Here is a 27520-nt window from a genome sequence, read left to right as displayed (position 1 = left end):
GGGTTTTCTTACTTCATTTAAAACTACACTAAAAGGAACAAATCTTATTACACCCATTTTCTTTAATTTTTAAATAATAATTATAGTATATCGCAAAACTAATTTTATTATTTTCATGATTTCAAATATATATTGAAAACACATGTTTTTTTTATAGATAGTCCTCTTTCATCAATCAAGTACAATTATAATGCAATTTAATCATTCCTAGTTTTTTATCACAATAAATAATATTAAATTTTAATGAACAAACAACTTCATCTAGTATATGATGAGGACTCAAACAAATAATATTAAATGCAGTTCATACCTTTTATAACGTTAAATATTTCTTTTTTGATAAATCTTTTAAGACTTTATTTAAAAAATGGGACATAAGTAATAAATAAAATTGAGTGAACCAATATAAATAAATTACTAACACATTTATACCTTTTTATATATCTACATGGATTTTTTTTTAAAACCCTTTTGAAAACGCTTTTAAGTAGATACTGTCCTGCAGATCATTCTTCAGTGTACATTTTCCATAACACTTTATGAAAGCTATACAAAACATTCATTCCATCCATCTTTTAGAACATTCTTGTTAATTTACATAATGTAATAACTAGATTAATCCTATAATTCGAAATCATGGTGTGAAGAATTCTCATCCTGCTAGGAATCATTTTGATTAACAACATTAATTTCAAAATTAGATGAAAGTTCTTATGTTTGTTGAGAGGTTTCATAACATTCAGATCTTGCTATTAAACTATTACTTTTAATTATTTTTCATGACAATATTTTAAAATAACTAATTCAAAATAAATTTCAAAGTAACTATTATGATAATAATATAGTATTTGTACATTCATACATATTTATATTAATACAAAATTTAGAATGTATATAAATATTGTAGAAAAATAATTAGATAATAAAGAAAATTATGTAATCAACTCACTACTGTTAAACACCATATCATAACATTAATCAACTAAACGAGTACTTTTATAGATGGTTTGTATTATATGAAGAAGTAGCCATAGGCATGTTTTATAATCCTACAATGTACTATATAGAAACAGAATGATCTTATACAGTAAATACAATAATTTCAACAAAAATATAATATTGTTTTAACAATCACATAGAAACTTAATTTTAAGAATATCTATGGTATTCAACAAAAATATAATAATATCCTTTTAATAACTACATTTTTAAATTCAAATAATTACTTATAATAAAAAACCATTTTTCAATTTTTTCTTTTTAATCATTACTTTTTTGAATTCAAATGGTTAGTCATAAAGAAAAAATCATTTACACAATAAAAAAATTGTCTATAATATAACTATAAAATTTATTTATTTTTGTGATTACTTTTTCATTGATAGTTTTTATTTCAATAATTAAAACTTATTTTATAATTTAATAAAACTTTTACTATATAATAAAAGAAAAGTAGATACACAGATGTATTTTCATTATTAAGAACACGGGTCAACAAAATTTATGAAACACTGCAAGAACAATCTCTCTCTCTCTCCTCTGCCACACACAAAGATGATTATTCTAGTTCTTTTAGGTATCTAAGACCAACGCATTAGTCTTTGTCATTGACCATACTAGGGGGTTTCAATATAAGGATTTTTTTTTTCATGTGAAATTAACCAAACCGAAATTACCCACACAAAATTGACCTAAGTACACACAGGACTTAAAAAATATGATTACCAACTTACACCACTAAAACACTTATCATTTCAAAATGAATAATCCTTCAAGTCAGATTTTGAGTCGCCTAATTCCATGTCTGCCATGCACTCTTCCTCAGTAAGTGGTGGGAGTTGCCTTGTCTTACGCTTCATATTGTGCTTGTGCCACTCACTCTTGTGATGTTCCCTGTATAGCTTAGAGTCATCAAAAGAAACATTACATGTATTGCACTTGTTTTGCTTTTGTTGTCCCTCAGTAGGCCTACTCGTGGATGAAATTGTTTGTTTCTGAAGTTTCTCATTCAATTCAACCACAGAATCATGAGTTTCTTTGGGCAAAGGTGCAGGCATATCCTCATAATCATTGTATTGATCTACATGTGTATCCCCCTCCACATAAAGAGAGTGAGCAAGAACTTCAAATCTTCCATGCATCTTATTCATAACAAAGTCATGACAATCCTTATATAGACCAGGTTCCATTTCAAAAACCTGCAATTCAAATCCAATCAGAGAATATACCATTATCCCTCAACACGTTAGCAAATTCAAGATTGATATTCACCCAACTTTTGGAAAGGATAACGTTTCATCCATTAATCCAACAGAGACAACAGAAGAATCATGGAACAGTTTCAGAAATAGACTACCCCTTTGGTAGTGAGGTAGGAAAGAAAGTCCAAAAATAGAGCTGATTTTGCATTGGTTAATGCTATTCTTTGTTTAGCAGATTGCATGTATCTACAACTAACGAGAAGTGGCAAAAATATTCTATATAGCTGCCATAATTAACTAAAAGCAACAACGGAATGTCATGCTATTTGTAACTTCATTTACTAATGAACATGGCATAAACTTGAACAATAAGCACATACAATGTCCCAAAGAATGTGACTGACCAAATACTAGAATTAGATCATCAACACGACTACTAGAAAGTGGACCCTTCGTTAGCTCTCCAAAGCTTATTTTAGCTTATGAAAGTGTCCCGTGACTCTTAAAAGCTCTTTTTATAGCATGTTTCAATAGTCTTTATGTAGAAACATAAAGATTATTTCACTAAGGTTTTAAGTCAAATTTATGAATAAGTTCTAGAATGATAAATTTCTGATAAAAGTGCTTAATTAAGTGGCTTATCTTAACACACCCACATAAGAGATAATAAAGACTTCAATAAAACTACCAACCATAGTAATCCTTGGTTTAACTTTCAAGTGATAGTATACAATATGAGAAATAAAAATAAAAAATAAAAAAACAAAAAAACAGTACAACTAAAATTAAAATAGAATTGACCATGGAACTATAGTTGTTTACAACTATACAAGAAATAGCAAGTACTTACAACAGATAACTGAGCAGAAGATCCTTCTTTAGAAATAACAGTAGCATTCCATTCCTTCAGTTTTTCTAAAAGATTAGGCAATTGGTCCTGAGGAGCAGTAGCACGTATTCTCAACGGACATCGTTTTATAGGGAATTGCTTTTGAAGTTCTTGAATTAACTCCAGAGCCTGTATCATATAAAATATATCAGAATAACTTTCATAACTTGTATTGCCAAACATCATTGTAACAGTTAAATAAATGAGAAAATTGTAGCATAGAACCATTTAGAGTGATGGAAAGAGAAACCTGTTTCTTGGAGGTGCTGTGTGGATCAACGGCAAAATGGATTTCCCGCATAAGGCGTTCAATCATACTGATAGTATAAGGGCGTTGAGTCTCAGTATTGTATGTCTTGTGCATTACGATGGTTGCAATATCCCTGAACTGACTTGACAACAGTGATTCCCTCTCTTTCCCAGCTACCTGAAGCTCCCCTTTCTTTAAAATCTGCTCCCTCAAAACAACAAAAAATAGAGAAAAATGTTATTGTTATTATTATAAACTTCTGATTTGAGGCTTCCTTACTTACATCTAAGCATATATTGGTCTGGTCATCAGTGCCAAAAGCTGCAATTAAATCCTTGGACTTGGCGAGAACCCCTTTGGAAACATTAGAATAAACAGTATGGGACTGCAGCACTTCATCCAGATCTTTTTCCCTGTTGATAGAAATTCAAATGTAATGGGAAATATGGAGATTGCGTAGCATATGTATTATTAACAATGAAGAGAGGGGTAAGAAAGGAGGCTACACTCCAGAACGCCAAGAGAGGACAGTGTTAGGGTAGCATGCAATTTCAAAGCGCATGCCATGCTTCTTCAGCCGCACCACTGCCACATTTGTTAGCCTCTTCTGCCCTACAGGCTGCACTAGTGTTCTAGACATCTCTTTCCTTTCTTTGTTACTTTATGCCTCCTCTGTGCTTCTTCCTTGGTTAGGTTGAACCTTGATGAATGAGAAAAAAATATTAAATAAATAAAGCATTTTTCACTGTAAACACTATCTTGTAATGCTTGTAATTATCTTAATGGAATTCACAAACTTATCCATTACATGCATGCAAGCAAGTTGATGCTTTGGGCTACAAATAGTAAGTCATTAGGAGCGTGCAGCTACGTTTGTCAACAGTGGACAAGACTACCAAGATTGGCTTTAGTTCCAACGTTCCAAATACGGGAGTCACGATTATACGATAGAAATTGAAACTTTTTCAAAACATTTATAAAGTTTCCCAAGAAAGATAACTAAATATTAATAATTGTACGACCATTATATTAATACATAAACTAATCTACAAAGTTAAAGTTTACATAGACCTCAAATCGTTATTACATTATACATGAATTTTTACAAAACCCCTTTCAACTTTAACTCCCCCTCTCAAGCTTCCACAGGATAATTTTGCTCCAGTATAACATCAGAATTACACTATCATTGCAGTCACACACACACAAACCACAAACAAACGTATGGGTGAGCTAATGTTTAAAACACATATACAACCAAACAATCAAATACAATGACATCATAAGAACACATCCAATTCATTAGCACATCAATATCAACAATATCTAATGATTACAACATTCACCATCACAAGTATTTTCTGAATAACAACAGAATGCATGCACATAGTCATAATTCTTCACAAATATAGAGCATTCTCATTTTCAAGTTTCAACATCATCACCATATTTCCCAAGACATTATTCAATCTGTTGTAAAGTTCCACATCGACTAGAGATAAAGGTCAATTTAGAGTATACGCTTGAAAGGCCATCAGGTACATGTTTGGATTAAAGTTTACAAACTTAATTTCGTTAAAATTTGAAAACTGAGATTGAAAAAGCAACCCAGGTCTTGCTTTTACAAAACAGTGTTCAGCTAAATTTTAATGTGCAAATGTTCTTGAGTAACGAAACATGTCAGGAAACAATGTTTGGGTGTCCGAAACTGAAAACCAAAAATAGCTGAAGATGAATTTACTCCCACTTGAATGTGAAAATTGAAAAATGCATAAAAGTTACCTATTAGCTAATTCATATATTCATAGGGATCCTTACATCCGTGATATTCAAAAAGGATATTATAGGTAATACAAAACCGATATATTAACATATTCAAATAAGTTAGACAATTTTGACACTCCCAAACCTGGAGTAATTGTGCCAAATTAACATGTCATGAGATATTATTGGTACAGTAATCAAATTGGGAAGTGAATTGTACTGAATGGCAAAAGGGAACAGCAGAGGAAAAAGAGGGGCAAAAGATTTCTCTACTTCAGGAATTTATACAATATAATGTTTAAAAAAATATTAAAAGATGTGGATACGATTTACTTTTTGAAGTGTTCAAACACAACCATAAAATGAAAGATTGTCCAAAATTTATGATCAAGCATTTCCTTGTTATAACATATGTTTTCAGTTCATATATCAGCATATTTCTCCACTGTTACAGACAAGGTGGGCTTAGGAACTTCACCCATTACGCTTTCTTTGTTATCTCTGGTTTTTGAATAACAGAACAGCAGGTACTCTTCTAATTTCGTAGTATCTGGCTATGTTGGAACAGTTATCAGTGTTAAACTTTTAGCATGCAATTTTTACCGCATACTCTTTTGTTAACTCTTCAAGCATGGCGACTATGACCTTACATGAACCACACCACACGTGATGTCCAAAACTCCACAAGCCTGAATATATCATTATTTGCATCGCAAAATAAGGCTTGCCACTTACTACTACCTAAATGCTTTCTTATGCAAAATAAAGTCAAAACGTCAACAAAAGAGACCTAAAGGATATTCAACAATTTGGGTGCAAAATGTTAACTCTGATATAAAGTTCTATTCAATGATATTCCTTGTACGATTTGGGTACAAAATGTTATCAATTGTATACTTTTATCCCTTTGATGTTACTTTCCATGAACATTACGTATGCTAGCTACCAATGAGATTGATTCAATTAGCAAGAAGTCTGGTTTACCATAGGTAAAGTCTCGAATTTGATTCTTGGGAAAGGGAAAAAATAGGAACCTAGAGCATTTGGCACCCTTAAATGGGTTCATTTGGCTCAACTAAATTGTACTAACAATCTAAACAAAACACAAATATGTTTTGGGTTAATTTACTCAGCATAACCAGTTCAATTGCAGCTATTTATTTTCATTTGTCCAGTTGAAGTTTTAAAAGATCCATCATTTCTTATACACGTCTATGTAGAGCCATAGCATTAACAGAAGAAGAAACCAACAAATCTCATCCTACATTAATCACACTTTGGATGAGGGCCTATAGTTAACCCTACAACTCCAGCACAGCAAATCCATATCCTACATTAAACCCAACAACTCCTAAAACACCTCACATTCACTGATGCAGTTTGGTAAGCAAGTAAATTACATCAAGTAATGAAATACATATGGCTTTGAATTGTCTGATAATCATGAATTGGTATGATTTGGTATCGCTGAAAATGCTCTAAGGTTTAGAGCAGCAGAAACTGAGTATATTACTTGGTAGTCGTAGCTACTAGTATAACTTTTAATTTATTTTATTATTATAGCTTGTTGAACTGCATCAACTATTGAGGGGCAGCATCAATTGAAGGTATATCGAGAGGGATGCTAAGCCCAACAGTTTTTTAAGGGACTAAGGGAGACTTTGATCAAATAGAGCCAACATGTATCCTTATCTTTAGTCTTACTTGTCTTTATTTTACATATATGCACCATACACAACATCAACTTCCTACATTGGATTTTGAGAGTGAATTCATGTTTAAAGAAAATATTGTTTCCCTTGCATGTATACATGAATCAAGTTATATCCGTATGCAAGTATTGATACTAAATCTATCATAAATATTTTATGATTAACCTGTTTCCTGAATTATATTTTTCAGAACGATATTCAAAGGTTGCTGCCCTGTGAGTGTAATTCAGAACACAAACGACTGCTATAAGTAAGAGCATAAACCACGTAATGCTTGCACAAGGAGTCAAAACTAAAAACTCAAAACTGGAGATGAGCTATTAATATATGCTAACATTCAAATAACAGTCTACAGTCACGTGGATGGAAAAACTGCTTGTAAAACAACAGGTGTGTAAGCTGTTTTCATGTTTGGGCTAAAATCTGTTTGGGTTGGTTTGCATGTAAATCGTGTTCTACTAAAATTCAAGTTTTTGTATAGTACCATGTAACAGAATGTTTAATTAAATCTTACAAATTAAAAAGTCAAATTAGAAAATAAAATAATTATACACAAGATAGTACTGGACGTGCACTTCAAACAATCCAAAAGCTTGCTCCCCATTCAATGCTGAAATTTTTTTGGCTAACTAAACCCTACCTCCCAATCAAAAATTTAATTTAAACCCAACTAAAACAAACGAACACAATTAAAAAGAGTGGATTATGACCAGAACAATATCACATAAAATATACGAAGATGTCAAAACAATTTAAGAAATGACAAATTGTTGAATTGGAAAAGTAGATGGTAGATAAAAAGAATGAGTGCTCACCGACGGCTTTAGATCCTTCAGAGCGCCCCGTCAATGGAAGGAAAGCAAAGCTAGATTGAAGCTAGGGCACGCGAATGCGAAGGAAAGAGAAAGAAAACAATTTTCAGAGTTTAAGATAAAGCGAAAAACTTCTTATTTTTATTTTATTTAATACATTATTTAAAAGTTTCTCTTATTTTATTTTATTTAATATGATATTTAAAAACTTCTCTTATTTTTATTTGATTTAATACATTATTTAACTCACTTAGACAAATTTTTTCCTTCTTATTTAGTTATTTAGTAAGTTAATATATTCCAACTCATTTATTAGTATATCTAATATTTTTTGGGTTAAATTATTCATTTAATTATTAGTTTCTTTTTAAATCCAAAATAAATTATAATTTGTTTGTAATTTAAATTTAAATAATTTCATTCTAAACTAATGTTAAATTCAAAAGATAATTCAAAATAAAAAAAAATTAACATAAAACTCAAATGTGATCCAAAAGCAATCCCAACAAGGAATAAATAAGTTTATAATATTGATAATTTTTATATCCATTTATAAGATTAGAGTTTTAAAGGGATAAATTTATAATATTTTTCTCTTCAAACATTTTTTTCTTTATTTTCATTTACAATACAATAAAAAATGTTAACTAATAGTATTAAAACACAAAATAATAAATAATTAAATTAAACTAGGTGAACTAGTAAACTAACCCGACTTACCATGAGCTCAATCCGAAAGAGCCAGATTCTAAATGAGTCAAGTTGAAAATTAGTTTGTAGGTTTTAACCCATTTTAACATCGCTACGCGAGGCTAATTAATTTATCTTTTTACAATAAATCAAAATCATTATCGTACTATCTTAATATAATTTTGAAAAATAGTTTCAATGTATAATAATCATTAATTAATTGAGTAAATATTTTAAATTTAGGCATTTTGAATGCTGAGATTTATTTTGTTAACATAACTTTTTTTCAATAAAAGGTACTTCCCATTTTTTAAAATTAACTTTTCATCTTATACACTACTTTTTTATTCCTATCACACTGCATTATAACTTTTAAATATATGATTAATTTGTTTGTAAATAATAAATTTGGTATATAATTATATTTTTAAATCAAATCCATCCTTTAAGTGATTAATGTTATAGAAAAAACATGCTTTATGATTTTTAAAATTAAACTCTTCTAGCAGGTCTTCGTAACAAGACCACTTGTAATATTTATTATGTGTGAATTAAAATATTAAATAATTTTAAAAAATACACAATAGTTGACTAAAATAGTTTGTTTAAATATGTTTTTAATCTTTTAACTAGTAAAAATTATAATTAATACTCTTCAAAACTTAAGACTAATTTAGTTTTTCATTTTTAAAAGCGTATAAATTTAGGTTTTTAATTCAAATTTTGTTAAATTTATCTTATTTAACAATTTTCTACTTCAATATTAACTAAAAAAGCATTTAAAATATTAGATAAATCTAATAAAATTTATTTTAAAATATTAAATTTATATACTTTTAAAGATAGAGACTAATTGGACTAAAATTTTGAAGATAGACTATTTATCATTTTGACTTAAATTTAAAGAATAAAAAATATATTTAATTCAAAATAATTTTATAGAAAAATTAAACAATTATAAAATCATTATATTTGATAGCTTAAGTGGTTCTTAGAATTGGAATATTATAAAATTTTCATTTTTAAAGATAAATTGTTCTTTTTTATTTATTTTATACAGATTAAAGATATTTCACCTTTTTTTTAGCAATTACACCCTCCTTTTTATTTTTATTATGATTTGAATTTTTTTAATAAATTAAATAAACTTTCAATGAATACAAATAATTTATATTAAATTGAAAAAAAATTACAAGGGTGATTTGCATAGTAAGTTTAATTTTTATGAAACAAACATAGAAAACATTCGAAGTTCAACAAAAACTCTTCGATAGATAGAAAAGTAAAAGAAGAAAAGTTCAAAAACCCTTTGATTCACATTAAGAAATAAAAACAAAGGTACTGGCTTTTAGTTATAATCAATAATACGGTATGATGTCTATTTCTTTGTTATTTTATCTTACTTGAATGATTTAAATTTAATATGTATATGTATTTTGATTTTATAATTTGTTTAAATAAATTAAACACTATTAACTTTTACATTTGATGTGAAATATGTAATTCGAATAAAAAAATGTAGAAAGAGTAATATAAGTTATATATTTGAATGAAAAATGAAAAATAAATTAACATATAGTTAAGTCGTGTACAAGTACAATTATTTTAACTATTTTAATTGTATACATAGTTTATCTCAGTTATTTTGTATTTATGGTCATATAGATAATAGAAAATATTAAACTTTTAAAATATAATTAAAAATAAAATATTTTTTTCAAAATGAAAATATTTCATTATATATCAGTATAAATAGTAGAAAATAAGTCACTTATACATGATAACAAACGTATTAGAAATAAATGTGATTGTTAATATATATATATATATATATATATATATATATATATATATATATATGTATGTATGTGTGTGTTTACTCGTCTGAGAAAACAGTGAGACTGTAGGGTATTGTAAAACCCTCTCATTTTCGAGTTCTTTCGCACTGCTCTCTACTCCATTGCTATGGCTTCCGACGCTTCCGACGCACTTGCAGGTCACATCGTTCTCTCTTCACTTTCTCTGTATGCATATCTCTTTCTTTATGTGAATCGATTGTTAATTAATTACTCAAGTTATCTGTCTTTTCTATGTGAGATTGCAGTGAGGCAAAAAGTTCAATTGTTTCTTAATGCTGCTCGAACTGGATCGATTGATCTCTTAAAGAGTATGTATGTATTACGTTTTTGTGTTATGCTATGCTGTATGCCTCTATTGCATTGCATGTTATTACAAGTGTGCTTTTGGTTTTGCAGAGTTGGCGTTGCAGCTGGACGAGGGAAATGATTTGGCGAAATCGGTGGAAGCTATAAAGGACGCGAACAAGCGAGGAGCACTGCATTTTGCCGCGCGTGAAGGCCAAACCGCTGTTTGCGAGTACCTCTTAACCGATTTGAACCTCCCTGTTGATTCTCCAGATGATGATGGTGCTTCTTCTTTCCCTGTCAATATAACTGGTTCATACCTGTAACGTAGTTGGTTGATGATAATCACCCGATTGTTGTTGTTATTGCTTTCTAGGAGAGACCGCCCTCATTCATGCTGCTCGTCAGGGACATACCGGCACTGCTAAATATCTGATTGACTATGGTGCCGATCCCACTATAGCTAGCAATTTAGGGGCTACGGCCTTACACCATGCTGCAGGGATAGGTCTGCATTCCTCGCCTCTCCTACTGCTAAATACTTTACTTTTTATAAAACTAATTAATATATCGTTAAAATGAATGTGTTTTATGTTCATCTATTTTCACTCAAAGTTGATTTTACTCCATGTACATTTCAAATCTATGATTTTGATACCCGTACATAATTGGTGACTGTAGTCCCTTATCCCGGTGTCCTAAGGTTTATAAAGAGGGACGGAATTAGGGAACTAGGCCTATTTTATAAAAAAATGAGGGATTCAAAATATATTTTACCCTTCAAAATTAAATAAATAAATTTTCTATTTTTGTGCAATTATAGAAAAGTATTACTGAGTTCTGCACCTTATTTCTCATTTTCTCTTAATGTTTTAATTTTTGTTGCAGGAGATACTGAACTGCTCAAGTACTTGCTCTCCAGGGGATTTAGTCCTGATCTAGAAAGTGATTCAGGGACGCCTTTGGTTTGGGCTGCTGGTCATGCCCAACCAGATGCGGTCAATGTACTGTTGGAACATGGTGCAAATGTATGCCCTCTTTTACTTTGTTGCGTTTTCTTAATATTATTGGCTGGAAGCTTTATCTTAAGGAATTTTATTTAATCAAAAGTTTCTTGTTTCTGAATGAATTTTGAATGCAGTGTATTTCCAGGTGGTAGTATATATTATTCTGTTTTATGTTTTATTTAGATATATACATATACATATATTATTTTTCATATTCTGTCATTAATTCTATGGTTTAATTGGTGCAACCAGCATAAGCTTTGTTAATCTATCTTGTATGGCATGTTTAAAAAAAATGATCTTTTGATAAGTATGTGCCTTCATAGCAGATTTAAATGATCTTTTGGTGATCTTGCTTTGCAGCCTAATGCTGATACTGATGATGGTATTACTCCACTTCTTTCGGCTGTGGCAGCTGGTTCTCTGGCATGTTTAGAGATATTAATTCAGGTACCTTTCTCGATCTATCAACTTTTACTTTCCTGCACTGCAAATTAATTATACAATGTATATGTTTTGTATCATGGAACATGGAATAAACTATAGAGTGTTTTAGAAGTGGACTTTAAGCCTAACTCAACCCCATAAAACCGGCTTGTAGAGTGAGGTTTGCACCCACTTATGAAGTATGAATTGGCCTTATCTCTAGTCGATGTGAGACTTCCAACACACCTCCTCACGCCGAGGTATATACATCTCGAGCGTGGGATTAGACATTTTTAATAGGTTGTTCGATAGCGACCCGATAGCGGGTGGAACAATATACCCAACAAACAACAAATTATGGCTAGGATAGGCTCTAACCAAGGCTCTGATACCAACTTGAGAATTAAATTGTAAAATAATTCTAGAAGGCTTAATTGATCCCTCTCATGATCTTCTATTTATAAGAATAAATTGATACAAAAATACATAATAAATAGGGTAACCCTAGACACAATATAATCATGATAAATAGGGTAATCATAGACATAATATAATCATGATAAATAGGGTAATCCTAGACACAATATAATCATGATAAATAGGGTAACCCTTAACACAATATAATCATGATAAATAGGGTAACATTTAACACAAATTGTATGTACCAAGCTTGGAACAAATAAACTCAATCCGAAGACCCCTTAGTGACTTGGTCAATACATTTGCGAGTTGATCGTTTGACCCAATAAACTCACTGCATATTTCTTTAGTCAACCACTTTCACGAACAAAATGACAATCAATTTCTATATGTTTAGTCCTATCGTGAAACACTGGATTTGATGCAATGTGGAGAGCAGCTTGATTGTCGCAATACATCTTCATAGTATGGATGTCATAGAATTTAACCTCTTGAAGGAATTGTTTCACCCATATAAGTTCACATGTTAGTGATGCCATTGCCCTATACTCGGCTTCAGCGGTTGATTGAGCTACTACATTTTGTTTCTTACTTTTCCATGAAATAATGTTTGCTCCCAGAAAAACACAATATCGTGTAGTAGACCGTCTATCAATAGGTGAACTTGCCCAATCTGCATCACAATACCCAGAGACCTGAATGCTTCCTTTATCTTCATATAATAATCCTTGCCCGGGAGTCTTCTTTACATACCTTAGAATGCGAATGAGAGCATTCCAATGGTCAACACATTGAGCCTGCATGAACTGACTAACCACTCCAACTGCAAAGGATAGATCTGGCTTTGTAATAGTGAGATAAATCAGTTTTCCAACTAGCCTCCTATACCTCTCTGGATCGGAGAATAATTCACCTTCTTCTGTGTTTAATTTCTGGTTTGGGTCCATGGGACTGTCTACTGGTCTACAATCAATCATGCTTGTTTCTTATAATATATCAAGAGCATACTTCTTTTGGGAGATTACAACTCCATCTTTTGATTGCGCTACTTCAATGCCTAAGAAGTATTTGAGACTTCCAAGATCCTTGGTTTGAAAATGTCTACACAAATACTCTTTTAGTTGAGATATTCCAACAACATCATTTCTTGTAATGACAATATCATCAACATATACTATTAAATAAACACATTTCCCGATAGAAGAATGACAGTAAAAAACTGAATGGTCTGCTTCACTGCATTTTAGCCCAAATTTTTGAACAATGGAGCTAAACTTTCTAAACCAAGCACGTGGGGATTGCTTGAGGCCATATAGAGATCGATGCAATTTACATACCATACTAGACTCCCCCTGAGCAACAAACCCAAGAGGTTGCTCCATATAAACTTCTTTCTCAAGATCACCATGTAAGAAGGCATTCTTGATATCCAATTGATGAAGTGGCCAGTGACGAATGACTGCCATTGCAAAGAAGAGGCGAATAGTAGTCATCTTGGCTACAGGAGTGTCATAATAATCAAGACCATAAACCTGAGTGTAAACTTTTGCAACAAGCCGAGCTTTGAGCCGAGCAATTTCACCATCAGGGCCAACTTTAACTGCATACACCCATCGACAACCAACTGCCTTTTTACCTGGAGGAAGGGGCACCAGCTCCCAAGTATTACTGTGGTCAAGAGCCTGCAGTTTTGCAATCATAGCTTGTCACCATCCAGGATGATCAAGTACTTCTTTCACATTCTTGGGTATAACAACAGAGGACACTGAGGATAAAAGAGAAAAATAGGAGGGCGACAATCGATGATAGCTTAGAAAATTATAAATGGGATGAGGGATTCGAGTGGAACGAGTACCTTTTCTTAGGACAATAAGCCATGCTGAATCATTTTCACCAAGAGGCGTGGGAGGAGGTGACGAGGGAGAAGAGTCTGAAGTAGGAGATTCACCATTGTCTTGGGGAGGTGGACTATCCATTGGGGCCCTGTGTGGGATGATCTCAGTATGTGGAGAAACGGGTGTAGGAGGATTGTGATCAAGACTTGGATTGACAGAGACAGTGGAGCTATTTGACTCAGCCATTGGAATAGGAAGGACCTGCTGAAGGATAGAAACATCATGAACAGATGAAGAGAAGTAAGGCGTCTGTTCAAAGAATGTGACATTGGCAGACATGTAATACTTCTTGGTTTCAGGAGAGTAACACCGATATCCTTTTTGAAGTCGAGAATAGCCTAAAAGGACACATTTGAGAGCGCGAGCGGAGAGTTTGTCTAGACCTGGAGACATGTCATGAACAAAACATACACAACCAAACACTCGGGGAGATGTATGAAAAAGAGGATCATTAGGAAACAAAATGGAGAAAGAGACTTTATTACCAAGAGAGGAGGAGGGCATCCTATTAATAAGATAACATGCAGTTAAGATGGCATCCCCTAGTGATGGACAGGAATATGGGCACCAAGCAAAAGGGTACAAGTAGTTTCAACCAAGTGTCTATTTTTTCGTTCTGCTATACCATTTTGTTGCGGTGTATGAGGACATGTAGACTGATGTAAGATACCATGGGAATTCAAGATGGCAGAAAAGGAGGATGAAAAATACTCTTTTGCATTATCACTTCTTAATATTTTGATTACTTGACCAAATTGATTCTTGATTTCATTCAAAAAAGATGTAAAGATAGCTAACAATTCAGAACGATTTTTCATAAGATAAACTCAAGTACATCTTGAATATTCATCAATAAAGGTAACAAAGTATCTAAAACCAAAGGAGGAGATACGACTAGGTCCCCATATATCAGAATGAATGATGGAAAAACTAGAATTACATATTGATTGAGACCTTTTAGGAAAGGAAGATCTAACATGTTTTTCTAATTGACATGACTCACATTCTAAGGTTTGGAGACCACTAAGTTCAGGACACATCTTTTTTAATTTGGACAAATGAGGATGGCCAAGTCGATCATGTAGCACTTTAGAATTAGGAGCAGCAACACAGGACACCCTTGGACGAGATCCAAAATGGTATAATCCGCCAGCTTCATATCCTTCTCCAATCTGTCTCCCCGAACCACGCTCCTGTATAACAAAAGATTTATGATCAAAGGTTATTGAACAATTTAACATTTTGGTCAACTGGCTTAGGAAAATTAAATTAAAAGGACAATCAGGGACAAAAATGACATAGTTGAGATTGAGGGAGGGAGACAAAGAAACATGACTGACTCATTTGGAGGAAGTTTTAGATCCATTTGCAAGGGCTATGAAATGAGGTTTTTCTCGAACGGAAATAGATAACAACAAAGAGGTATTACCAGAAATGTAATCAGAAGCACCTGAGTCAATTACCCATGAATTATGACCTTCCATGGATTGAGAAACGCAGACTGTTGATGTACTGGGAGATTGAGATGGTTGTGCCAAGCTGTTAGACTTTAACCTTAAATACTCTTGATATTCATCCTCAGAAAGCATAGAAGTGGAAGTTTCAGTCTTCGAAATATTGGCGGTTTTGGAAGGGAAACCATGTAAGGAGTAGCAATTCTCTTGAGTGTGACCCATCCTTTTACAATATGTGTATTGAGGACGTCCCCAACCTCCTCGTCCTTCTTCTGTAGCGCTACGCCCTCTTCTTCCTCGTGTGGCAACCATGACAGATGGTTCCACTAGTTCATGCGCTTCTTGAGTTTGAGGTACCGGGACATGCAGAAGGCGAGTGGTCAATGTTTCCATCGAGGGGACCTCATGACTAGTTAGAAGTTGATCTCTGAGATGATCAAAATCGGGATGTAGGGCACGAAGGATCAACACCATGTAAAATTTGTCTAGTTTCTTTTTGATATCCTCTAATGGGTCTGCTTCCAAAAACATCTTGAGTTCTTCGACAGCAGCTTGGGCTTCAGTCATGAAGGACACCATATTATGGTCTGCCATTTTAAGAGATGCAAGCTTGTTCGTAGTGTCATAGAGACGTTGAATATCGTTGGCATAAATGCTTTGGGCTTTCTTCCAAAAGAAGTGACATGTTTTGAAAGCCCTGAAAGATACAAGAAGTTTGGGTTCCACTGATTGCCATAACAAGGCACACAACTGGAAATCTGCTTGTTTCCACTGATAAGCTTTTTCAGTAGGTACATGGCTTCCATCTCGCTCAAGGTGGTCATAATGTCCTTGGCCAAGGAACCACATTTCAACTGGAAATTTGCTTGTTAAGCTTTTTCAGTAGGTACATGGCTTCCATCTCGCTCAAGGTGGTCATAATGCCCTTGGCCAAGGAACCACATTTCAACGGCAGCAGACCATGATAGATAATTTTTTCCATTTAGACGAATAGTACCAGCAAGGAACAAGAAAACCCCAAGGCTTTAGACGAACGGAACTGTGATAGCGATGGATGACGATGGCCGGCGACGACGGCCGGTGGCGGACGGTGGTCAACTGCGGGCAGTGGCAGATGGTGGCGGGCAACGACAGATTGTGGCGCCGGACAGATATCGAGACAGAAACCAGAGCGGGATCGACCCGCTCTGATACCATTTTAGAAGTGGACTTTAAGCCTAACTCAACCCCACAAAATCGGCTTGTAGGGTGAGGTCTGCACCCACTTATAAAGTATGAATTGGCCTTATCTCTAGTCGATGTGGGACTTCCAACAGAGTGCATGGATGATATTATGATACTCCAACATGAAAACTCTAGAAAATTTATCAGTACTAACTTTGACGGAGACATGATGTAGATCAATAAATAAACATACAACCAACATTCTTTGCAACAATCAAGGGCACAATTAATCATTTGATCTTATTTTATTAATTGATGCACTGTGGTCGTAATAATGTCATAGGCAGGAAACTTCATGAATGACAATGTGATTTTGTTGACAATTTATTATCAAGTTATGTATTCATCAATATTAGTTATTTCAAAGTACATGTCTAGTATTACAAAAGTGTTCCATTACAGGATGCTAATGGGAGGGAGCTTGTTAAGTTATTAACCAACTAAATCTAGATAATGAAAAAGAAAAGGCAGAATCACATTAGTAAAGTAATATTTTTAAAGTGACGGTAAGCTGGATGTATCTTATTGAAGAACACACTTTTTCCTGAAAGATATCTATACATATAGGCACGCCAAGCCCTTGATGAGTACTCTGGAAGTTTTGTTATGATAGCCAAATGATTAATGGATAAGTATGACTTTTTTTCTTAGAACATACTTAGACAGGAAAGTTTCTGATATACATGTATATAAATCTTGTTTAAGGAATGAGATTCATAATGTTTTATGGAAAAGAAATATGTCGCAACATGGTGTGATATGTAATGTAGCATACATTCTTTCAATACACTGGTTTTAGACAGTTGTTTTACTGGTTTTATGTGAAGGTGGATTTGTTTGTAGATGTATAAGTTTGTAAGGTGCTGCTTTCTTAATGTATATTTTTTGTCTCATGCTATACCCTTACATTTGAATATTTATATGCAGGCAGGTGCTAAAGTAAATATAAGTGCAGGTGGAGCAACACCTTTGCATATCGCAGCTGACAATGGAAGTCTAGAACTAATAAATTGCTTGTTGAAAGCTGGAGCTGATCCTAATGTCTCTGATGAGGTGAAACATTTTAAGTACTAGTATTTTATCGTACTGTTAGGGTGAGAATCGATGAACAACAAAATAGTTCTTAGGGTTAAATTATCTGGAACCCAATAGCATATGATTAATGGCTCTTTTCTCGACACTAGTAGTGGTAATTGTAGTAAACAATATACTTCAGTTAATATTTGGAATAAAACGTGGCATCTGGGTGCATCACAGGATGGGGTCAAGCCAATACAGGTTGCTGCTGCAAGGGGCTTTGTAGGTGCAGTTGAGGTATTGTTTCCTTTGACATCCAAAGTGGATACTTTTCCAACTTGGACTGTTAGTGGGATACTTGAGCATATGCAATCTGAAACTAACAAGCAACAGGTACGGAATTCTTAAACTTTTCTTTTATAGTGACCTGGACTAAGCAAGACCGTCTCTCTAATACAAGAGCCTTCCATAACTATTTTCTATTTTTTGAATGTGTCACCATATGAAATCATGCTTGAAAAATTACACCATTCCCTTTAATATACAAATATTTGCCATGTAGGTTGTCCGGATAGAAATGTATCATTGCATTTATCTGTTTAATTTAAAATGTCTAACTAACAGAAGACACGGTCAACGTAAGCTGACCAGCAAATATTCCATCTTTCATATAAAAAAAATTAGGCTTTATATTCTTCTGCGACCACTAAATTCTTGATCCTTTTACTGGTTTTGCCCACAAGTTTTACCAGCATATGCTTTGATCATTTTCTACTCATTTTCATGGTTAAGAATTTGACAGTTGATACTTTCTAATGCTGTTTTCATTCTGTCGGAGAAAGTGGGTTTCTTGTTTTTATTACTAAGTATGATGAGCAATAATATGCAGGATGAATTGGTAAATGCCAAAGAAACTAATCAGGCCAAGGATGCTGTTTTTTCGGAGAAAAATATTCTCGAGGTATGTTTTTTTTTTGTATTGAACTTTCATTAGCTGTGGTAGTCAAACTCAGGGTTATACTTGGATCAGGATGGGTTACAAGATTGTAAATTGCGGGATTTGTAAGATTGTACATATTTATAAGAGTCATATACATGGCTATAAAATAAGATACATAATATAGAAACCTTCAAATCACAAAACAACTAGTTAGTTAAACTGTTCATAGTCACAAGATAGAAAGTAAGTCAACGTAGTCATAATAGGTCATAACATCAGAAGTGACAAAACAAAACCTAAGCTAGTAGGCAATAGCCTAACACATACCAAATAATAAGAGATGAAATCCTAAATGGTCGCCAGGCCTCTAATAGAGAGATCTTTCAGAGAAAAGAGTAGAAAAACAAGCGAAATATTTATTTGTTGTATCTTTTCCATGTCCTTCACCTATTAGTAAGAACATCCTCCTCTTCCAATGGTAGCACCACAAGAATATAATATTCTTGCTTCCAACTTTGTTTGTATGTTCAAACATTCATCTCCACTCCCTCCACTCACATTGGATGAAACATCATCAAGTCTAACTCTTTGAGTGATCTTCTTGCTAGGTTTTTCTTGGTCGATTTTGTATTGACCATGACAAAAACACCCCACTCATTGTATTTTGCTCCAAAGATTTATTTATTTTTTAAATATTTTACATTTATGTTCTTTTTACCCTTTTTACATATTTATTTTTTTAGTATATCTATTACAGTATGCTTTATTCCACAATTAAAGTTCCTCTAAACTTCTAAATAATTTATTATCATTAATAATTTTAATACGATGGATGCTGTACTAGTTCTTACTAAAAGGATTTTATTGGGAACCTTCTTGGATTCTATTGATCATTCTTCTTGCTGATTATATAGAACCAATTTGTGGACATTCTTGAACTCTCTTAGAAGATATTTGAGCCTTTATTTAATACATTGTCAAAATGATAATCCAAAATTAATTGTTCATCTGTATAATAAAAAGGAAGTTTTGAGGAGTGTTAGAAACACACTCTTTTTTGTTAAAATTTATTGAAAGCCATCAAATCACTTGAAAGATTTCATTAAAAAAGATGTGGAATCTAGAAATTTGTGATTTTCATTTAATTTCAACAAATAGAAGGGACTGTATTTAAACGAGTATATCAAATAGTATGTTCCTAGCATTTTTAATTTTTATTTGTCTGTCAACTCATCTAGGTGGCTCCTGAAGCCAAAAAGAGAGCAGCAGAAGCAAAGTCAAGAGGGGATGAGGCCTTTCGAAGGAAAGACTTTCAAATGGCTATGGATTCTTATACGCAAGTAAGGTCTTCTGATCCATGATTTGCCTCCTACGTTACTTATATTTGTTGCACAAGTTATGATAACCCCTTCTGTTAACTTGTATGTCTCAATGATGTTTCTGTGAACATATGCAGTGTCTACCGACATGCGCATGCTTATCTTATCTAGTGCTGGTTGACAAAAAGAATGCTTATACTTCATTCTCTGTGATGATAATTTTGTTTGTTCTTTTACTTTTTAAAAATGTGTTTACAGGCAATTGATCTGGATCCCTCTGATGCTACTTTGCTATCCAATAGAAGTCTCTGCTGGATTAGGTTGGGCCAAGCTGAGCATGCTTTAGCTGATGCAAAGGCCTGTAGAGCTTTAAGACCAGATTGGGCAAAAGCTTGTTATAGGGAAGGCGCAGCTCTGCGTGTGTTGCAGGCATGATATTCAGAAAAACATTGCCCTTATTAACAGCAGTATATGTGATTGACATTTCTAAAACTATACTTGGCTTTCCTTGTTGCAGAAATTTGATGAAGCTGCAAATGCTTTTTATGAGGGAGTAATGCTTGATCCTGAAAATCAGGAGCTTGTAAATGCCTTCAGGTCTGCATACTATTTTATTTATTGACACTTAATGGCATATTGACGTTATTACACTATGCAAAAGGAATTATTATGATCAACATAGTTTCTGTGTCATGGTTTGAGGCAAACACAATTTACTGAAACGTGCAGTATTCACATTTCAATGTAAATATGCATACGTGATGTCTCATCATGACATTGATAGAAAAAAAAAAGTAGAATCACCGATGAAACCCATGTTAGTGCCTCAGAATAGGAGAAAAGTGTAACTTACGAAATCATAACAGAAACTATTGCATCCTTGTCTAACAGTTGTGATTGCTACTCGAGGATTTATAAATGTGACTACACTGCAAAGCTAACACAGATAGTGGCCTTCAATCTTTTACAGGGAAGCTGTGGAGGCTGGGAAGAAATTTCATGGAACAGCTGAAAAGACTTCATAGTTGGGCCTTCTATTTATCCCGCATTGGTGTACGTGTTTTATTTGACGAGGCACGGTCCAAAAGAGTCATTAGTTAGAAAGGTTATGCATATTAGAAATTTGGCGCAATATGAAATGCGGGCAAATTGCTTGTCAAATTTCTTTCGCCAATTTCTAGTTTTGGTGATGTTGTATGATTGGTTTTATAGGTTAATTGTCCCATACTGGCATAGGCTTGTTTGTTTTAAAATTCAGGAAAAAAAATGATTTTGATATAATTAATTCGGATAGTGTCTATTGATAAGTGATATTAGCGATACGCATAAAAAAAATTCTCGTTGAGCATTGTCTGAAAGATTATTGTTTAAGTAATGGTAAAATGGATTTCTTGAAATTCATGTTGGACTGCGTTAATGTTTTCAAATAAGCGTTTTATTTAAACAACCTTCGTAAATTGTGAAAGTTAGGAGAGAAAAAAAAAAAACTTAACAGAGGCAAATATATGTAACTCTAGCTGACAAGGACTTCCTTGCATTTTTAGAAGATTTTTCTATTTGTCCGCTAAATTCTCTGAAAATCATAGTTGGAGTACATTAATATTTGCTTGCATTGTTAAAAGGACTTTCTATTTACCTTTCTAAAATCCATTCAAATGGTGTAATAGAAAAGCCTAATCCTAAAAGCATGTTCCTAACGTAGTATATTTGGTGGAGAGGATGGAAAACAAACAATTTTAGAGAATGAAGAGACTTATTGTATTCTTCATCATCTATTTCTAGCTAACAACTTATTTTTATTCAACCTATTTCTCTTTTTTCTTACTAAGCAAAACATTAGGTAGTGTTTGATAGAGCTGAAAGAGAAATGAATGAAAAAGATAATTGTTTTGTTGAAGAGAAACAAATTAAAAACGATATCTTGCTCTTATTTATATGAGATCAATTAGGCCGTCATATATCCATATAAGTCCAGTAAGTAATTTACTATTAAATATTTTTTTTAATAACAATATAAAAGGTCCGGGACCCCCGAAAGGATATCTTAAGATGATGTCATTCTTAGTCCATTAGCGTAAAAATCACTGTGAACAATTTAGCATAACTAATTATAACACTAATAATTATTACGAGTCTCATCTATTGAATTTTATGGTATTAGTAATTTTTAGTTATGTTTTTCTTTTAAAGAAAAAAAAAGAATTTTGATTTAAAAGAGTTATTTGGGTCCCAACCCAACTCAACTCATAATTGTAATTTACTCGAGCAACCTTAGGTTAGGACTACTTTGCCGACTCCGGAGAAACCTGATTCCCTTGTATATACGCTACTAAAGCATACTTAGAGTGACCGTATTAGACACGCAACAAACAAAGACAAACAAAACGGACAATAAAACCATTTTATACAAAACATAAAATCAATGCTAATACTAAATAATTAATCCTGTCAAATCCAGAACAGGTTTTTATAATAGCAACCCTTTATTTATTTTATTATTGTTATAAGAAATAACCCACTCCTACATCCTTCTTTATTGAATTTAGTGTCACCACATACATGAGGCAATTAATTATAGGAAGTGCTTAGTCACCACAGTCCACGAAGTCGTAGTTAACAATAAGATGACCTTGCGCATAGCCATTCCCATCTGTGTCTATCGTCTGGAATGGACTAATATCCAAATCCAAGCCCCCGTTGGCACACTTGTCAACGATTCTCACCGTTATTTGAGCGTTCGTTCTCGTGTTTGTCACCTGCAACCAAACACAATCATTACATCATTAATGATAATATAAGTTAACAACTTTTTTTTTAACAACTTTTCACGATAGATTACGTTATTGGTTGTAACAACATTTTTCATAGAATTTTAAGAAATACGTACTCTTAAACACCTGCCACAAGCTTGTTCTCCCTGAGGGCCAGAAGGTCCACAGAAAGCTGTCCAAGGATATTTGCTGCGCCATGCGAAGGATTTGTCAGCATCCCAAGTGGAGCAATACGCACTCACTGCGCGTAAGTCCCAGTTATGCTGCTCGGGTTGGTACAAATGGTACGTAGATCTCACATTGCTCGCACTCTGAGCTGAAACCAAAGCCACTACACAAACCAAACACACCACAAACACAGATACTTTTCCCATTATCCTTCTTCTCTGCATTTCGCTTCATCCAATCGCTTCTCCTCTTATAGGGATTCTCTAGGATCACGAAATTATGAAAATGCCCTTTGTTTGAAAAGTATGATAGATATCATGCATGGGTTGCCTCTGACGCTGGACACATTGCTTGTGGTGACCAACATCTTGCTTCTTCTCAGAATATTCAAAGTCTTCCACTCACAAACTAATGTTGTTTATTCAAAAATCTGTCGCAGACATGTCATTCTTATTATTAGACTAACAGAAGGTTCTTTTAAGAAAATAAGCTCTTATATATTACAAAAATAGATAGATTTTAAAAAATATATATTAAAAAAATATATAGATTTTATAAAGTATATGAAAATAGATAAGTCAAGTAGACTCCACAAGATTTTATATGAAACTCATACACTTTTTAAACAGCTTTAACATATTGTATTCGATTACGATAATTTGGTACTTTAATTATGACATATTTAAAAAGTTAATATTGTGTACTCTTTAAAATTTACCTATTTTTATAATATAGAAAGTAAATTTATCTATTTTTCTATAAAAACTCTAATAAAAACAAAAAATATACTAACTTTCCTTCTTTAAATTTTGTTATTTCTAGTTTAAGTGAGAATTTTAATATGTTCTAATGATAAAATTAATATGAAAAAACTCTGAATGATTCCAATAACATTAAAAAAATGAGTTTAACCTTAATTTATTCTTACAAAATAAATTATTAAAAGAATATTAATTTCATATTATAAATTTATTTTTATTTCTAATTAACATGAAATAAGAGAAATAAAATTTTCCTCGGTCACAAACATAAACGTGATAGGGTATCCTATCAATGTTAATAAAATATACAAGTATTTATAAATGAACAATAATATAAAAAATGTATTATTGTGAATATCTTATTTTATTTAACTTTTTGTAGTTAATACATATATTTATAAAGATGTCAGCATGAAAAATGAAAGACTAAGCAGTCTATATGTTGTATAATTAAAGTGCTTTAAAAAATTGGGAAAAGATGATTTTGGATTTGATTAAAATTTGATTTCATCTTTTAATCAAAAAAAGCTGTTGTTTTTTTCTCCTTGTAGTCTTAAAGATTGAAACGTAAGTTATTTTGTTTGTCTCCGAAAATTTCGCAACCAGATGATGCAGCCAAAAACAAAATTCCCGCAACCTGTACGATGAATTCATCCACTTCTTCCACCACTTGCTCGTGTTTTTGAGGTGCCATTAGCACAAATTTTCCAAGGTCACCAATTAATAATTAAGTGTGATATATTGATTTTTTTTGGAATTTAATATAAAAATTAATTGTCTCCTTAGATTTTTTTTATAAAAACAATAGGAATGATTTGACAATTAATATATATATATATATATTATTAAATTTCAATTGATGGTATTTTATGTTGATTATAAGGTGTATTGATTTAATGTAATTGTTTTCATTGTGTTATTTGAAAATCAATGTATGCAAAAAATTTGTAAAAATTTTGTAAAAATAAAATAAATCTTAATTAAGATTTATATACTAATTACATATAAAAAACTATATATATATATATATATATATATATATATATAAAAAAAAAAAAAAACTCAATGGATAGGGATGACAACTTCGTTTAGAAAAAAATATGTGTAGATATAGAAGTAAGGATTAAAGTCGAATTTATTCAATATAAGCAACTATAATGAGTATAAATAAGGTTTTTATGTCAATTGTTTAAATGAAAAGGACCAAACGTTAAAAAAAGTTGGGAATAGACTATGACTTCTCTTACAAATTATATTAACATGGATATGCGCTGGCAAAATGTTACCAAGTGAGTAACAAAGAATTTATTATATTGATTAAATAACTTCTTATTCTAATAATTTTAAGGTTATAATGAGTATGAAAGTAGTTGTGTGTAGACTTACAAAACCTTAACTGTTTGAACACTTAGCATGTGAAATGTTTTTTATATGATAAACAAAATTTCATATTAAATTCCACCATACGTTTGTTGAAGACAATATTTTACGTAACTTTCGTATAATGCAGGAAAAAAAAGTATATAATTTAATTTAAGACCAAAGCAAAATTTTTAGAAATAATTAAGTGATGAAAATATATTTAATCTATATTTTAACTTATATTTCATTAAATTTTAATGATTATGGCGATATTATGTATATTTTATTGTGATTGGTTCAATGTCATTGAATTTATTTCGTGTCACCAGAAAACCCATGTATGCCAAGATATCGTTGAAACTTTTTGAAATAAAATAAATGTCAATTAAGATTTATAATAAAATCAACCAACATCTAAACGAGATGTTATATTATTTACTTAATAGTAAATTAAAATGAAATCTTCTGTCCCTCAATCAATTTCATTGACTAGGATTTAGCATAAAGTCTGAGTTAGCTAAGTCAATGAATTACTTATCCTTTACGTAAAGTAACCAATAACTCTTCTTCTTATTGTTCTTCATGACGTGGAACTTTCAAGAACAATCAAAACCAAGATACATGGTTTTGATAACAGTAAAAAACAAAGAAAGTTGAATACTGATAGAACTCTGCAGTCTGATACGACACTGCTATATTCACTTAGGACTATCGAGGACGAGGTTGAGGTTGTCCCCACAATCCACAAACACATAGTTAACAATCAGATGTCCACGTTGGTACCCTTGTCCATCGGTGTCCAAACGATTGAATACTCCCACGTCCAAATCCATCCCTCCATTGCTGCATTGATCGACAATCCTCACCGTTGTCTGCGCTCCCGTCCCAGTGTTCGTCACCTGCATTATCACATAAAACATTCAATTCTGCAGAAACGAACCCAAACCCAGAAAAAAAAACCGATAAAATCTGTCGCTAATTACCCGCAGACACTTTCCACAAGAGTCTCTGCCAGTAGGTCCAACTGGGCCGCAGAAAGCGGTCCACCCATATTTGCTGCGCCAAGCGTAAGATTTTCCGGCATCCCAAGTGGAGCAATAAGCACTGACGGCGTTCAGGTCCCACCCGTGTAACTCTGGTTGGTAGTAATGATATGTGGCCCGGACATTATTCGCCCCGCCTCCACCTCCGCCTCCACCTCCACCTCCACCTCCACCTCCACCCCAGCAGTTGCTCTGGCAGTTCTCGGAGGGTGAACAGTATGCAGCGGTGTTGCCGCACCACCCGTATTGGCTGCAGCATAGGTTGCCGGAACATGTACTCCCACCGGCTTGCCGACCGCATTGTTGGGCGGTGGCCGTCACAATCAAACACAGCAATAACACGATGGCTACTCCACCTTTTCCCATCTCTCTCTCACTTTTAATTCACGTTTTTTTTTCAAAGTTTGCATCTCTCCCTGCTATTTATATAGATATTTCATGCAGAGATGCCATTTATGTCACGACACGATACGTAGCAACTCCTACGTGACCGGCGGCTAAACGTGGCTCTGTTTTAGGAAAGAGAGAGAGATAGGTAAGATGAGATAAGAGGCGGCTAAAGGTTTAGTTTGAGAATTGGTCAAAAATCTAATTTCTTTTTATTCTTATATCTTGTAATGGAAGCAAAATTTGTATTTCATTTTGGATATATGTGAATATGCAAAAATTCAATATTATAATATATATATATATATATAATGAAATAAAGATAAAACTAATTTTTAGTATATAAATTATTACAAACTTTATTTTACAAGTTAATTTTATAAATTAAATTTAAAGTCCATCTCTTAATAATAAATTTTTTAATATTAAATATAAATAAAAAATAAAGACAATTAAAATAAAAACATCAAATAATAATTACACAAATATAAAGTAATTAAATAACTGAGTAAAAATTATGTAGAGGTGGAATTTCATAATAGTTATAATATATATATATATATATATATATATATATATATATATATATATATATATATATATATATATATATATATATATATATATGTTATTTCAAATTTTTAGATAATGTGAGTGAATTTGGTAAATATAAAAAAATTGTATTAAAATGATTTTTTTTCAAATAAAATAAAAAATCATATAAAAAGTAAAAGATAATTATTTTATACTATTTAATAAAAATGTTTAAATATGTATCTATACGTTCTTATCTATTTAATTCATATATGAAAAAAAGTCATTGTCAATTCATCCCTGTTCATTAAATTTAGTTCTGAAAGATAA

The 27520-nt window shown here is 32.4% G+C and overlaps 4 protein-coding genes across 4 annotated transcripts; 1 reads left to right on the top strand and 3 right to left on the bottom strand.

Moving 5' to 3' along the window:
• Positions 1 to 1453: 1453 nt before the first annotated feature.
• On the bottom strand, positions 1454 to 7758 carry LOC108343750 (uncharacterized). The gene is made up of 6 exons (XM_017582116.2): positions 7632 to 7758; positions 3847 to 4040; positions 3624 to 3753; positions 3341 to 3541; positions 3052 to 3219; positions 1454 to 2198 (listed from the first exon to the last, which is right to left on the bottom strand). Exons 2-6 carry the CDS (start codon positions 3978 to 3980, stop codon positions 1755 to 1757), a joined length of 1077 nt encoding a protein of 358 aa, XP_017437605.1. The 5' UTR covers positions 3981 to 4040; positions 7632 to 7758; the 3' UTR covers positions 1454 to 1754.
• A 2424-nt stretch (positions 7759 to 10182) lies between these two features.
• LOC108343844 (uncharacterized) lies at positions 10183 to 21449 on the top strand. The gene is made up of 13 exons (XM_017582250.2): positions 10183 to 10314; positions 10423 to 10485; positions 10574 to 10744; positions 10839 to 10970; positions 11351 to 11490; positions 11833 to 11919; positions 17816 to 17941; positions 18146 to 18298; positions 18795 to 18866; positions 20084 to 20185; positions 20423 to 20593; positions 20682 to 20761; positions 21135 to 21449. Exons 1-13 carry the CDS (start codon positions 10284 to 10286, stop codon positions 21187 to 21189), a joined length of 1383 nt encoding a protein of 460 aa, XP_017437739.1. The 5' UTR covers positions 10183 to 10283; the 3' UTR covers positions 21190 to 21449.
• A 1179-nt stretch (positions 21450 to 22628) lies between these two features.
• Positions 22629 to 23342, bottom strand: LOC108345230 (pathogenesis-related protein PR-4). The gene is made up of 2 exons (XM_017583813.2): positions 23052 to 23342; positions 22629 to 22920 (listed from the first exon to the last, which is right to left on the bottom strand). The coding sequence occupies exons 1-2, from the start codon at positions 23325 to 23327 to the stop codon at positions 22750 to 22752; spliced, it is 447 nt and encodes a 148-aa protein (XP_017439302.1). The 5' UTR covers positions 23328 to 23342; the 3' UTR covers positions 22629 to 22749.
• Positions 23343 to 25772: 2430 nt separating this feature from the next.
• LOC108345123 (wound-induced protein WIN1) lies at positions 25773 to 26821 on the bottom strand. The gene is made up of 2 exons (XM_017583695.2): positions 26210 to 26821; positions 25773 to 26125 (listed from the first exon to the last, which is right to left on the bottom strand). Exons 1-2 carry the CDS (start codon positions 26633 to 26635, stop codon positions 25925 to 25927), a joined length of 627 nt encoding a protein of 208 aa, XP_017439184.1. The 5' UTR covers positions 26636 to 26821; the 3' UTR covers positions 25773 to 25924.
• Between the last annotated feature and the right edge of the window lie 699 nt (positions 26822 to 27520).

Source organism: Vigna angularis, chromosome 6 (assembly GCF_016808095.1).
Source record: "Vigna angularis cultivar LongXiaoDou No.4 chromosome 6, ASM1680809v1, whole genome shotgun sequence".
NCBI classification, from domain to species: Eukaryota; Viridiplantae; Streptophyta; class Magnoliopsida; order Fabales; family Fabaceae; genus Vigna; species Vigna angularis.
This window is presented reverse-complemented; position numbering and strand designations above follow the sequence as displayed.

Excerpts from the sequence above, each read along its gene's own strand:
- LOC108345230 (XM_017583813.2), bottom strand. The coding sequence starts at position 23,327 with ATGCAGAGAAGAAGGATAATGGGAAAAGTATCTGTGTTTGTGGTGTGT. Across the intron at positions 22,921-23,051 it reads CTTGTGGCAGGTGTTTAAGA|GTGACAAACACGAGAACGAA; the intron begins GTACGTATTTCT and ends GTTTGGTTGCAG.
- LOC108343844 (XM_017582250.2), top strand. The coding sequence starts at position 10,284 with ATGGCTTCCGACGCTTCCGACGCACTTGCAG. Across the intron at positions 10,745-10,838 it reads TGATTCTCCAGATGATGATG|GAGAGACCGCCCTCATTCAT; the intron begins GTGCTTCTTCTT and ends ATTGCTTTCTAG. Across the intron at positions 18,867-20,083 it reads CGGAGAAAAATATTCTCGAG|GTGGCTCCTGAAGCCAAAAA; the intron begins GTATGTTTTTTT and ends CAACTCATCTAG.
- LOC108343750 (XM_017582116.2), bottom strand. The coding sequence starts at position 3,980 with ATGTCTAGAACACTAGTGCAGCCTGTAGGGCAGAAGAGGCTAACAAAT. Across the intron at positions 3,754-3,846 it reads CTCTCTTGGCGTTCTGGAGT|GGAAAAAGATCTGGATGAAG; the intron begins GTAGCCTCCTTT and ends TTCTATCAACAG. Across the intron at positions 3,220-3,340 it reads ACAGCACCTCCAAGAAACAG|GCTCTGGAGTTAATTCAAGA; the intron begins GTTTCTCTTTCC and ends TATATGATACAG.
- LOC108345123 (XM_017583695.2), bottom strand. The coding sequence starts at position 26,635 with ATGGGAAAAGGTGGAGTAGCCATCGTGTTATTGCTGTGTTTGATTGTG. Across the intron at positions 26,126-26,209 it reads CTTGTGGAAAGTGTCTGCGG|GTGACGAACACTGGGACGGG; the intron begins GTAATTAGCGAC and ends GTGATAATGCAG.